The sequence below is a fragment of the Chenopodium album genome, chromosome 24, assembly GCF_948465745.1.
Source record: "Chenopodium album chromosome 24, dcCheAlbu1.1, whole genome shotgun sequence".
Taxonomy (NCBI): Eukaryota; Viridiplantae; Streptophyta; class Magnoliopsida; order Caryophyllales; family Amaranthaceae; genus Chenopodium; species Chenopodium album.
Genome location: NC_137857.1, coordinates 32,924,888 through 32,937,874, shown reverse-complemented (window position 1 = coordinate 32,937,874; position 12,987 = coordinate 32,924,888). Strand labels below are relative to the sequence as shown.

General features: G+C 33.5%; 1 protein-coding gene and 2 pseudogenes across 1 annotated transcript; 1 reads left to right on the top strand and 2 right to left on the bottom strand.

Annotated features, from left to right (window-relative positions):
* Window positions 1–1,944: 1,944 nt before the first annotated feature.
* Window positions 1,945–4,475, bottom strand: LOC145610880 (protein NRT1/ PTR FAMILY 5.5-like). The gene is made up of 4 exons (XM_081666144.1): window positions 4,451–4,475; window positions 4,095–4,315; window positions 3,292–3,842; window positions 1,945–2,794 (listed from the first exon to the last, which is right to left on the bottom strand). The coding sequence occupies exons 1-4, from the start codon at window positions 4,473–4,475 to the stop codon at window positions 1,945–1,947; spliced, it is 1,647 nt and encodes a 548-aa protein (XP_081522270.1).
* A 2,970-nt stretch (window positions 4,476–7,445) lies between these two features.
* On the top strand, window positions 7,446–10,161 carry LOC145610879 (protein NRT1/ PTR FAMILY 5.5-like; annotated as a pseudogene).
* A 544-nt stretch (window positions 10,162–10,705) lies between these two features.
* On the bottom strand, window positions 10,706–12,642 carry LOC145610193 (acyl-CoA--sterol O-acyltransferase 1 pseudogene; annotated as a pseudogene).
* Window positions 12,643–12,987: the final 345 nt, after the last annotated feature.

Genomic DNA, 12,987 nt, shown 5'->3' with positions numbered 1-12,987 from the left:
ATTGTTGGTATGAGGGAGAAATTAAGTATAAGTCGGGTAGCTAGGAAAGTGGAATAATAAAATATTTGTGAAAGTGGGGTTATTGGGGGAGAGAAATTATAAAATAATAGAGTAATAATAACGGATGTAAAAGAGAAGGAGTGTTGCAATTAATACAAAACGTAGGGAGTATATAAATAACGTACACAGTACTTTAGTAATCCGTAAAGACTTATAAGGTAATACTTCTATCTTATATTCAAGCTTATTCATGAGCTTTTTGAGCTTATCTTTAGATTTTTTCAATATTTGAGTATCGAGTGAATTGAGAGTTGATAGTCCTTCCTACGGTGGCTTTACCCTCTCAATATATTGGATGTGGAGAGACTCCTATCACCCATAAGCATGATGAAATGAGTGGTTCGATGCACAAGTTAATGTTAATGCCTTTGATAACAAAGTATTATTGTAATATAATACCTAAATTTAAGTTTATGAACAAGTATAAGATTAAAATTAACAAATTATTAGATGTACTACATACTCAATATGCCAATATACTCCATAGCTCCACTTTTTACTAGTCCTGCCAAGGTGGTTTGAGCTGAAGATAATGATATAGCCTTCAAAATGCCCTTCTTTCACCTAGATAAAACACATAATTTTTTTGTAATTAATTGGCTAGAAGCCTAGAATAAAGCAAAATCACCAAATATCAAATATACATTTAACAAAAAAAAAAAAAGTGAAAATTTAGTTATAGAATATATTTGAACAAGATACTAAAAAAGAAGAATATGATCATAGCAAAAATGAAAAAAGAAAAGAGACAAATTAAAGAAGATAATAATAAGCTGAAAACTAATTAGTATTTACCTATATCGATAGATTGGTGTACAGAAAATTTAGCAAAGGAGGTTATTATATACAAGTGTATAGGACCCTTAAATCAGTTAACAAATAATTTCTCCTAAGAAAAATAAATGTATAATAAGGAGGCTGCTAAGCAACCATATCTTAATAAAATAAAATGTAATAAAATAAAATGTAACAAAATAACTACTTGCAATGCAAGTCGCTTTAATGAAAGTATTATTAAAAATTATAGATTATGTATTATTGCTAATGTAATAATTATAATCGTCTTACGTGAGTTGCCAGTTAGCCACCTTATTACTACAACAAAAAAGAATCAAACATATATATATTGACCCAACTTGTCCAACCTTTATGGTCATTTTATACCCAAAACATTGTTGTTGTAACTTGTAACAATAATAACATCACGTGCCAAATTCGTACGTTCGTTCCAAGTTTTTTTTTTTTTTTTTTTTTCCTGATTTTTTAATTTAGTTTTTTCTTTTTTTTTTTTTCTTTTTTTTTTTTTTTTTTTTTTTTTTTGGGTAGACTTCATTACAGTTTTTCAATAGATAAGTTAAAATAAAATATAATAAAATTGATGAGTCTTTCTTTCAAGTGTTTTGCAACTAGAATGGGCTTGGCTAAAGGGGCTTGTATATGTTGTGCTTTTAGAGCCTGTTCATATTTACTGAATTGAGATGAATTGAAGTGATTAGAGCTGAACTGAACTAAACTGTATGATATGAATATTTTATGAGAGAAGGAAATTAGGAGCTGAACTGAACTGAACTGAAATTAAGGAAGTGAACAAGCCTTAGTCTTGGATCTAAAAGGGTAAGAAATATGGTTTGATTTTACGATACAACATTTTCGGGCAAAGGATAAAATATCACAACTATTGTAAATGATTAATATCCTTTTGTAAAGTGATCTTTTAATTTTAAGTCGTTAAGACAATGTGATCACAACTTATTATTTCAAATAGATCAATCGTGTTGTATAAAATTTCAAATAGGGAATACAATCCAAACTAGATAATTTAAAACGCTAACACAACAACATGAAGGAATGTAAATCAGTCATATGCATAATGCAACAAGTCAATCAAAAATCATCATCCATGAAGTTGAATGCTCCTTGCACCATCTGCTCTAATCTGGATTCCCTATATCGATATAAGCAAGCCACCACAATATAGACAACAAGATTAACCGCGGCTAGTGTAGCCAACACCCAATAATAGTTGTCTAATCGGCTTGTGTTCAATGTACTTTGAAACCAATTTGTTCCTGTTTTTGCCTCACTAATCATCCCAACAATGTAAACAGAAACAACACTTCCCATGACCCCAAGTCCGAAGAACCCCCTAGCGAAAAGATTGAAGTACTTAATCATGGAGCTAGGGGCTTGATCGACGGAAAATCCATAAGCACATAACTTTTGAATACCATCGAGGCCACCAAGTAACGCGAATTGTGGCAATAGCCAAAATATAGTCATAGGTATTCTTTCGTCTGGCTTGTCAATTAAGCCGTGATTCTTGACAACTCCGAGCCTTCTTGTCTCAACCTTTGCTGCCGCGATGCAAGAAAGTGTAGCATACATCATCGCAACTACAATCCCAATCCTAGGTGCATAACGGCCGCTTAAAGCAAATGTCCCAAGGAAGCTAGTGGTGAAGCTTCTTCGAAACTGGTCATAAAACCATAAGAAGAGTATAAGAGGGGCCTTTGCTTTCCCTACTCTAGGATCCAAGCGTTTTGCTTGCTCGAGAAAGTAGGTAGCTCCTAAGGATGATACAATACCACAAACAATGAAGGTCATCCAAATGGGAATTGTGCGTATAAATATCTTGGTTTCCTCTACTTCTGTTATTTTGCAAAGGCTCCATTTTTTTTGTTCTTGTTGCTCTAGTGATGGCTGTGCTTTGATTATAGCTGCCTTATCGAGACCACTGTAATGTGCAACAAATAGCAATACAAGTTAAGCGAAACTAATAATCACTTGATCACCTAGACCATTTTATGAACCCTAATGCATGCTCTACAAAATTTATTTTTCTTGCTTTTGTGACACATACATACCACTTAAATTTACAACAAAATGAGGGGAAATTGGTGGTTATTGACTATACTCTAACTATAAAAAAACACGAGTAAAACAAATAATTTCAGTTACATATATAATTTGTACCTTATAAGAGTAAGATTAACTTATCCACCATACAACCAGTTGTACCTTAATATATACTAGTATAACAGTACATGTGAAAACATACAATAAATTAAGCAAAATAATTTTTAGATATATATAATATACAGTATTAGATTAGTATTGCATAGCTTCATGAAATGTTTAAGAACTTAGGACTTAGGTCAACTTAGGAACTTAAAGACACAGAATTAGTAATAGAAACAATACAATTGATTAAGCAGAGGAGAGTTTATTTACCCGAGGCTCTTGGTATGAGGCAATAATTCTTGGTTAGGGTCAGGTTTTTCATAGAGCTCATTCGCATCATGAGGCCTTCGACAGAAGCTCTTGGAGGAAGCAGCAAAAAGAACCCGAAAAATTGTAGTCAGGGAGCTCCCTTGTGGCCTCAGAGCAGGGTTATTATTATCATTGTACCCTTTCGTAATCCTCAAAATCAAGCAAGCAAGAAAAGAAAGCACACCAAGTATGGCGCATATCCCAAATAAGGTAGCCCATGGCTTGACAAAAGCAGCTACTAGGAGCGCGACTAGAGCAACCAAGTGAGTGCGACAACCCACAATACAACACACACATTCACAATCACAACTATCATCAATCACCTCTAAATGTTCCCGTGAATAGGGTGCATAGCTAGCGGTATGAGCCGCGATTCCCACTGCAGTAAAGGCAAGCCCCGCGTATAAGAGCTGTTTCTGCTGCTCGCCGATGCATTCAGGCTTGTATTGGGTGCAATTTCCGTTTGACTTGCCCAACACAGGTGGTGTTGACATCCATATTAGACCAAGTCCCTACAATTATTTTCCAATAATGTTGATTACAACATCATGTTACTTAAGTTGACCTTAACTTGTGTCTAAAATACATAGATAAATAAAATAAAATAAAATCAAGGTTCTATTGATGACTAAACCCCATGTTGTGCGCATAATCATTGAAATGTTATGACGGAGTCATATTTCAAATGACCACTATGGTAATATTCTTTGTTAAAAAAAATTTGTATCGTCGATGTTTAAAGCAATATATGATTAATTACTTACAATCATGGAGGAAAGGCTGCTAAAGAGGACAACGAAAAAGTTTCCGAGGAAAGAATCAGCAAGATGAGCGAAGACAATGGGCAAAACTTTGCTCAACCCCATCCATATATTAATAATCGCGGCCGCATGAATTAATTCAAGCTCCCATACATCGGTTAAGTATACCATCATTAGCCACAGTATATAGCCGGCGAACATATTGACCCATTTTTGCAATTGTACTGCGTTTTTCAAAGCAAATAAAATCTAAAAATTAACACCTCTAGTTAGACATGATATAAAAGAACCATATATAATTTACATATCAAACATACCGTATATGTAATGTATAAATAAAAGAAATCAAATATACATACTCAAGTTGTTGAGATACTCCGCCATAGCACTTAGCTTCTTTATTTTGGTACGTCGAATTGAAGTTGATCAATAATATCAGAATCTAATGTACATTGAAATCCACTACTTGAATGGCTTACTATTTGATTGTCCTAAGAAGAAGATGAGCAAGCGTACCTTAATTTGGTTATTCTGCTGAAAAGATGATCATGTAACACGAAATGAAATGTGTTGGGTTGACTAAAGAAAAATGATCAAAGGTATTTAGGTATTATATATTGGTTGTACTAGCTAAGTACATGAAACTAGTTTATAGTTATATATATCCTTCTGCATAAGTTCCAGGTTGTATACTTGTATTTGTCTAGTGGTTGTACTTATATTAATGAAAAAAAAAAGATAAGAAATCATGGGGCAACTAATTAATTGACCCAATATTGTTACTTCCTTCGTTTCTTAAGATACATCACTTTCTAGTTTCTATGAATGAAAGTTTCAATCTAAATGCATTGTCATCTTTTTTAAATATTGATTTTTCTTTTTCTCTTATATCACTTTCTATAAATTATACATATATATATATATATATATATATATATATATATATATATATATATATATATATATATATATATATATATATATATATATATATATATATATATATATATATATATATATATATATATATATATATCTTTACTCCAAAAATTGCTTAGTCTGCATACGTAATATAATTTCTTTTTAAAAAAGAAAAAAAAATACCTCTAAAAGAAGAATTGAAATAGTATTTATAATCTATTGCGGACCTAAAGGTTTTAAAGCATTACATATTTTTTTGACAAGTTAAAAGCATTACATAAGTTCTTACTTTATCACTTCAAAATTGTATGTCTCAAGTGAAAAAATTGTAGAAAACAATTTTTTATCCCCATGTTCTTGAATTAGTATCCTCAAGTTCCAAGTTCCTTTAATATCTGAAACTATTCAACATATTAGTTCATCAATCTCCTCTACCTTGGTTCCCAAGAGGGCTCATTATTGGCCCTTGTGCTCAAAAGACCCAAATAAGCCAAATACTCAACAAAGGGCCCATTATTGCACACTCGATCATATGCCACAAGCATACATATTGGGGCCAAGGCAAAGGAGGTCATACTCATCGATTATTTAAAAGGATCATCCACCACTCTCTCTCCTCTAAAAGCATACATATTGGGGCCAAGGCAAAGGAGGTCAAACTATTAAATAAAATGGATGTTCAGTAAATTACTGAACATCCGTTATAAAGTGACAATAAAATGTGTAAAAGTTACATTAAAACGCGCAAAAGTTACCCTGACATATATAAGAGTTATTTATGCTTCATTGATAAATTTGACAAAAGTGACACTAAATTTAACAAAAGTGACACTAAATTTAACAAAAGTGTACCCGATGTACCGTAAATTACTGAAAACCGGATGTATACAAAAGTTTTTCAACTCTCAAATTATACGGCTCCGCCCTGAGGCCCATCCCACTGGCTCTACTTGCGGTTATCCATTTTGCAGATTCACACGAGACCCAAATCTGAATCCTACGAGCAGCCTGTCAAGTGTCAAGTCCTAGATATTTTTGTCCAAACAATGTCAAATTCACTCCTTTCTACATTAGTCAACTGATATGACAACTTCTTTTTTTTTTCTTTTTTTTTTTTTTTTTTTTTTTTTGTACAATTGAAAATAGATTAAGCTTAGTTTATTTTGGTATGAAACTAAAGAAAAACAATAATATTCACTGGTTAACATGATTGTAAGAGGGTTTTCCTTTATTATTGTTTGATTATAGGAAAACATATGGAGTCGAAGAACAATGGAATTAGAAGGGAGGGGAAGGATTGAAGAGAGAAAATAGAGAAGTAGTGAAGATCATCAAAGAGGAAAATGTGATGTGATATGCCTTCTTTACAAAGCAAAAATGATTTTCTATTCCTACTCTAAAAACTAACTTTCTACATGTTGAAAAAATATTTTCACCATTTAACAAAACAAAGGAAAATGGACAATGAAGGAAAATCTAATACGAAGATCGAGTAACTTTCAAGATCGACTAATTAAGTGGTAAAGTTTTACCCAATTTTTATAGTAAGATAACATGTACAATAATTTTATTTACATATGGGTTGTTCACGGGATCTAAAAGAGGTTTTTGTTAAAGTCCGGCCTACTTTCCTAAATTATTGGAAATCTTCTTCTCTATTATTAAGGCCCTATAGGACATCGAAACATGAGCTCTAGTAGATGATTGTACTCGATCTATTTCAATTGAATATAAGACGATGATGGAAACCTCCTATGTAAAATTAAGTTGTTCCAACTCCATGTCGGCATCTCCTTCTAGAAGATGCAGATTATTCCAATTTAATTACAAAGTCAAAACACTAGTATGTCAATTGAAATTAAAGGTTGTCCTTGTACTTCGTCCAATAATATAAGGATCAAATTAAAAGGACAAGTTTGTGATTGGATAGTTTGTAACTTAGCAAAAAAGAAAAGAAAAAAAAACATTCCAAGTTGTATTTGAATAGTCAAAACAGTGCTGTAATTCCTGAATTGACAACGACTTTAAACGGCTAACAAGCTGCAAGTCAACCTCAAGGTGAATTATGCACTGCATATGAACATGGGTATAATTGCATGAAACACGATATAAAGTTGTTATGTCGAAAAAATATATATATAAATAAATAAAAGCTACTTAGTATATAAGTAAAAATTTAAGGAAAACTTAATTTTATACTATACTTCCCTTGAAAACCTTCGTTAATTGTTATATTGTGCACTCCATCAACTGTGTCTAGATATAGTAAGTATGCCACTATCTCAGTTTTCTTTTATGCTTTCTTTGTAATTACTAAATTTTTGGATCAAAATTCGATATCTCTTCCAAGATTTTTTTAATAATGCTTGATGTGCATATCATAATGTTGCATATTTTTCAGTAGAAATCAATAATCGTTGATAATTCCAATCCATGGCATCAATTTTCCGGGTGACAGGTAATAGTTCCATACCCATGTACTATCGATCTATCATGCATCTTATTCTTATATACTTTTTCCATCCCATATATGATATATAGATGTTCTACTCCGTAGGTACTTAACTATTCATTTGGTCAAAACTATGAGAAAATTTTCATCACGTACAATATATATTGTTGAAATGTGTACGTTTTATGATGAATGCAGGTATATTGTGGGCAGATTTCTTCGCATACTATGTACTATGGATGATGATGATATACTTGACCGATGTTTGGAAGCTTGATTTCACACATGCTGCTGCAATTATCAATATATGGAGAGGCTCAGCTTTAGTATTGCCTCTTGTATTTGTCTATCTTGCCGATGCTTTTCTTGGCAACTTTTGTATCGTACTCCTTACCAGTCTTTCCTACTCAATTGTAAGTTTTTAGTTTCTCTCTTAGGCTTATTTAATTCATCATTTTTTGTCCTAGCTATTTTTGAGTAAAACGTATGCACAGAAGCATACATCAATTCATAAAATTAATTTGGCACTCGTTAAAAAATACTTTACACACTTCTGTTCTTAAGATATTTGTCTCATTAAAATAATTTATGGAGAAATGCTCAATATTATCCCTATGCACTTTTGCCTTTTGTATAACCAATGATAAAAGGCAAAAATACGAGGCTACCATTGAGATTTAAAGAGAGAAACGCGTGGTGATCATATAGTTACATTGATTCAATTGTAATGTAGGGACTTGGACTGTTATGGATGTCAACCCCACCAGTCCTAGCAAAATCAAGCAATAATTGCACAGCATACAAGCCTGAATGTATAGGAGAGCAACAAAAGCAACTATTCTACGCATCATTGGTTCTAATAGCAGCTGGAATCGCTGGTCATCTAGCCTCTCTAGGATCCTTCGTAAACGACCAAATGGAAAAATTGGTCACGGATTTCTTTTCAGGTGCACCAGGCTCTATGTGTTGTTCCGTACTAGGCGGGTTCATGGGTGTTTTGATTCCGATTATCGGACTCATTGTTGTCTCCCTCGTCAAGTCATGGGGAGTTCAGTTTGGCGTGTGTGCCTTATTTGCATTGGCCTCACTTCTTGTTTTCTTGAGCGGAGTTTGCTCGTACAAGTATGTTGGACCAAGAGGAAGCCCCCTTACTAGGTCTTTCGGGTGTTTTTTGCTGCCTTGTCTAAGATCACTTGTAGTAGGCCTCAAGATGAGAATGAGCTTTATGAGATACGTGATGCCGATGAAAATGTTGCTTTGCTGCCTCATACCAAGCGTCTCAGGTATTGTACTAATTTGCTTTAGCCTTGTTTACTTGTACGATCTATGTTAAGTCAATGGACCAACTCAAGAAAATTAAATTGACCCGATGGTTGAAGGACCATGATTATATTTATATTTCTATTAATTGCACGTTGCACCCCCTTACATGAGAATCTGATTTTTTTGATGAAATAAATGAAATTTGAACCTGTGACTTTTTTGTTTACTAGATTAAAATTTTTGGATGTCAAATCACACAAATGAATTAGGTTATAATTGAATCATGCACCAAAATGCAATCTAATTAGTACATTTTCTAGCTTAATATATACAAGTATTGTAGTACTCATTTATCTTAATCATGCAATGTACAAGATTTTGTTAATGTAGGCTTCTCGACAATGCTGCAATAATTCTACCACAACCAACTCTAGAGCAACAAGAACAACATAGATGGAAGCTTTGCAGGGTAACAGACGTAGAGGCAACCAAGACTCTCGTACGCTCGATTCCTTTGTGGGTTACCTTACTATTTGGCGGAGTGGTATCCGCCATAGGCGACACATACTTTCTCGAACAAGCAACGACGTTGAACCCCAAATTAGGACGCATCAAAGTCCCTCTTGTCTTATTCTTAGGATTCTACGACCAAGCAAAGAGTCTCTTCTCTAAGTTCTTTGTTATGATAGCTACGAAAATTGTTGGGCGTAAACTATCACGCGTACGCTATGTTTCTCCTATAGGAGTTGCCGTGTCAATGGTGTTTTCGATACTATGTTGCATTGCTGCAGCAAAAGTCGAGACAAGAAGGCTTGGAATTGTAAAGAATCATGGATTAATTGATAAGTCAGATGAAAGAATACCTATGACAATATTTTGGCTTTTACCACAATTCGCGTTACTTGGTGCCTTAGATGGGATTCGCGAATGGAGTGTTCCGAATTTAGTAGTTGGTCAAGCTCCTCGTTCTATGCTCGGGTTGTTTAACTTCATAAGCCTTAGTATAATCGGAACCGGGTATATGGGGAGTGCTGTTTCTGTTTATGTTGTTGGAAGGGTTAGCAAGAAGGTAAGTGGGATAAATTGGTTCCAAAGCACATTGAACAAGAGTCGTTTAGACAAGTATTATTGGGTATTAGCTGCACTAAGTGCAATTAATCTTGTTATTTACATTGTGGTGGCATGCTTTTATCGCTTTAAAGATTTAGGTGTTGAAGAGTTAGAAGAGCCAGAGTTCGAAGAGACTGAAGACAACATTTTCAACCACATGGAATGAAAAATGATGTAGCCATATAGTGAATTGTATTAATTTGGATTTGTCATTTGATTTCTATACTTCATATATTTCTTTAGGGATGACAATGGATCGAATCTTTGACTATCTGTTATACTCCTCTTATATATTGAAGTGTACGGGTTTGTAGTAAAAAGACTTAATTCAATGGGTGACATGAAAAAGAAGTTATAGTACTACAAATAGTAAAACCAAAGCTCAAGTAAAGGTATTGATTCAATGTGTTCTATATGTGCTTCAATGTTAATTGATAAAAAAAAAACCGTGGATGATGATGATGTTGAACACTTGCACTGTTGCACAATCATGTAAAAATATTCCTTAACTACTCCCACTACTACTAAAGAGATAATCAAGTTTATGCTATGAGATGGAGCCATTGTTAGTGGGCATCATATCATAATGTAATTGGGCTTAGAGAACAGGTTGATGAATGAATACAATAGGCCCATTTTTCAACATAACTTAAATTTTGTATTCCAAACTAAAAGTGTCAAAATCATATCCGACCGGAAAAATATCTGATTCGGATTTTAATTTGTATGAACACAATGATTTAACATAATATAATTATAAAAATCGAGTCGACCCAACCTGACCTCACCAAACTCAATCCAATCATCCGAATTGACACCCCTGTAGACCAACATGTATACTAGAGCTTAAAGACTCAAACTAAATCAATCAAGATAAGTTGACACCAGACATAAAAATATAAAATGTTAAGATCAATTCTACATCAACAGTTTATGTAAATCAACTTCACATGAAAAATGAAACTTTCTTTCTTGTAATCTTACTCCTAAAAAAATCAAAATTGTGCCGGTAAAATCTATAGATCAAAAACAAATCCACAATTACAAAATCTCAATTACTTTCCAATCAATGTGCCACCATTAAAGATCTAAACTCATCACTCGCTTAACATACGCGCCAACAAGCGCGTACTCCCCAAGCCCCCTCGAATCCAAACCAGCATTCAATAATGGCGGCAAGAACAACCAAAACCCACTCCCCACCACAAACGCCGCCGTCAAACCGCCGGAAAACCACCTTGGTGGGACCCACCATTTTCTCTCTCTTCCATATTTTTTCACCGAGATCTCAACACAAAGACAAAATCCATGAATCAGAAAGAACCACGTGGCCTCAAAACTGGGACTCACGCGCCCAATATAGTAGTATATTATCTCGTGCATTAACGCGGATACAATAAAAGTCGCCATCACAGCTGTTAGTGTTGCCAAATCACGGCCGAAGATTCGGGTGAAGAGATTCCGTGTGGGTAGGTACACTGTAGGCCTAAGAATGCTGGTTACCATGAGATTCCATCTTTTACCCCAAAAATCTTGGAGAGAAGTTGATAAAAGGGGTTCATTGAATTGAGGTTCAAAATCTAGACCTATGAAATATTTTGCTGATTTTGCAACTATTGCTAAAAAGACCTCTAATGCAAAATAAATGTGGAGAAAATATAGTAGCCATAAGATTTTTGGATGAATTTGTGTTATTTGTTCACTATAATCATAAATTTTGATTATTAGAACTAAAAGAACAAATTTTGTGAAGTAATTCCATGGTGATTTTTCTTGAGATGGGTATGATTTATTTTGTGATTTTTGTGGATTTTGGGATTTTTGATGAGATGGGTATGATTTATTTTGTGATTTTTGATCTGGGTTTTGGTTATTTTCTTCTTTTAGTGAGTTTTTGGGAGGTTGAACTTTGATGGGTAAGCAAGAAACAGCAAGAAAAAGAGGATAAGAAATGGGAGGATCAAAAGAAAGTGGAGGTTTACCAAAAGCAAAAAGCAAGAGCTTAAAATTTGCAAGCCAAGCTATGAAAAAAGCAGTTAATCCACACAAATGAATAGAAGTAAGATTTAATGGTAACATTAGAAAAAGTGTGATTATTGGGATAATTGCTACTAATCTTGTAATGCCCTTTGGTGTAATCTTGCCTATAACATAACAATAGCTTAATGACACAAATATTGATAGCCATACCTTTCCAAAGTTTTTCAGCTCATCTTGTGCTAGCTCAATCATTGTTTCCCCTCTCTTATATCAATCGATACCGGATTCTGAATTTGTCGTTGTCGAATCGTGTTCTTTGATCGGATCGAGTCGATTGGACTCGAATCCTCTTGAAGATTTTTGGAAGTGTGGATTTTTAATGGAATTGGCGAAATTTGAGCTGGTAATTGGTGTTTGGTCATGTAGAACACTAGAAGTTAGACTAGGGACTAAAGTTGTTAGGCCAAAGTGGTTAGAAGGTGCTAGGAAATAGAATAGCAACCACGTTTTTGTGTGCGATTTCGTATAATTGAAGGAGTAGTCAAATTTATCATGGCTTTTGTCGTTAGTTGAATTTTATATTCCTTTTTAAAAGAAATGAAGGACAGAGAAACGAGCTAATGAGTGTGGATTTTATGGTTGGTTTTATGGGTTAAATATAGAAATATGTCTGGTCAATGGAATAAGAGAGTTATCATTGGTACTCCTTGTATTTGGTTTGGACTTTTATTAACGACACATCTGCTTAAGTTTTAATTATCAGGGGTAACTTTTAACTAATTAACTATAGTAAACATTCAGTTAATTAAACGCTATAGTTAATGACTTTTAATTTTGACCAATTTTAACTCTCTCCTTTTTATAAAACTATTGATTTTTTTTTTTTTTTTTTTTTTTTGTTTATAGAATTATTCAAGTTTATGAAAAAAATTTATAAGGTTCATCAGTTCATGTACATAAAATAGAGAGTTTTATATCAATTGTTGTGATTATTTGAAAATCTTATATTGGTTAAGGTTATATGTAATTATAGGGTGTTTTTTACAAGAGTGCTTGAGGTTCTTTTGTGTGTTGCTAAGCAAGTGTTCAATGTACGTTTTGGTGGCTAGATACTTTTAAAAGTGATAGATTTAATTAACATGTTTCATATTATTTTATTGGTGATTGAAT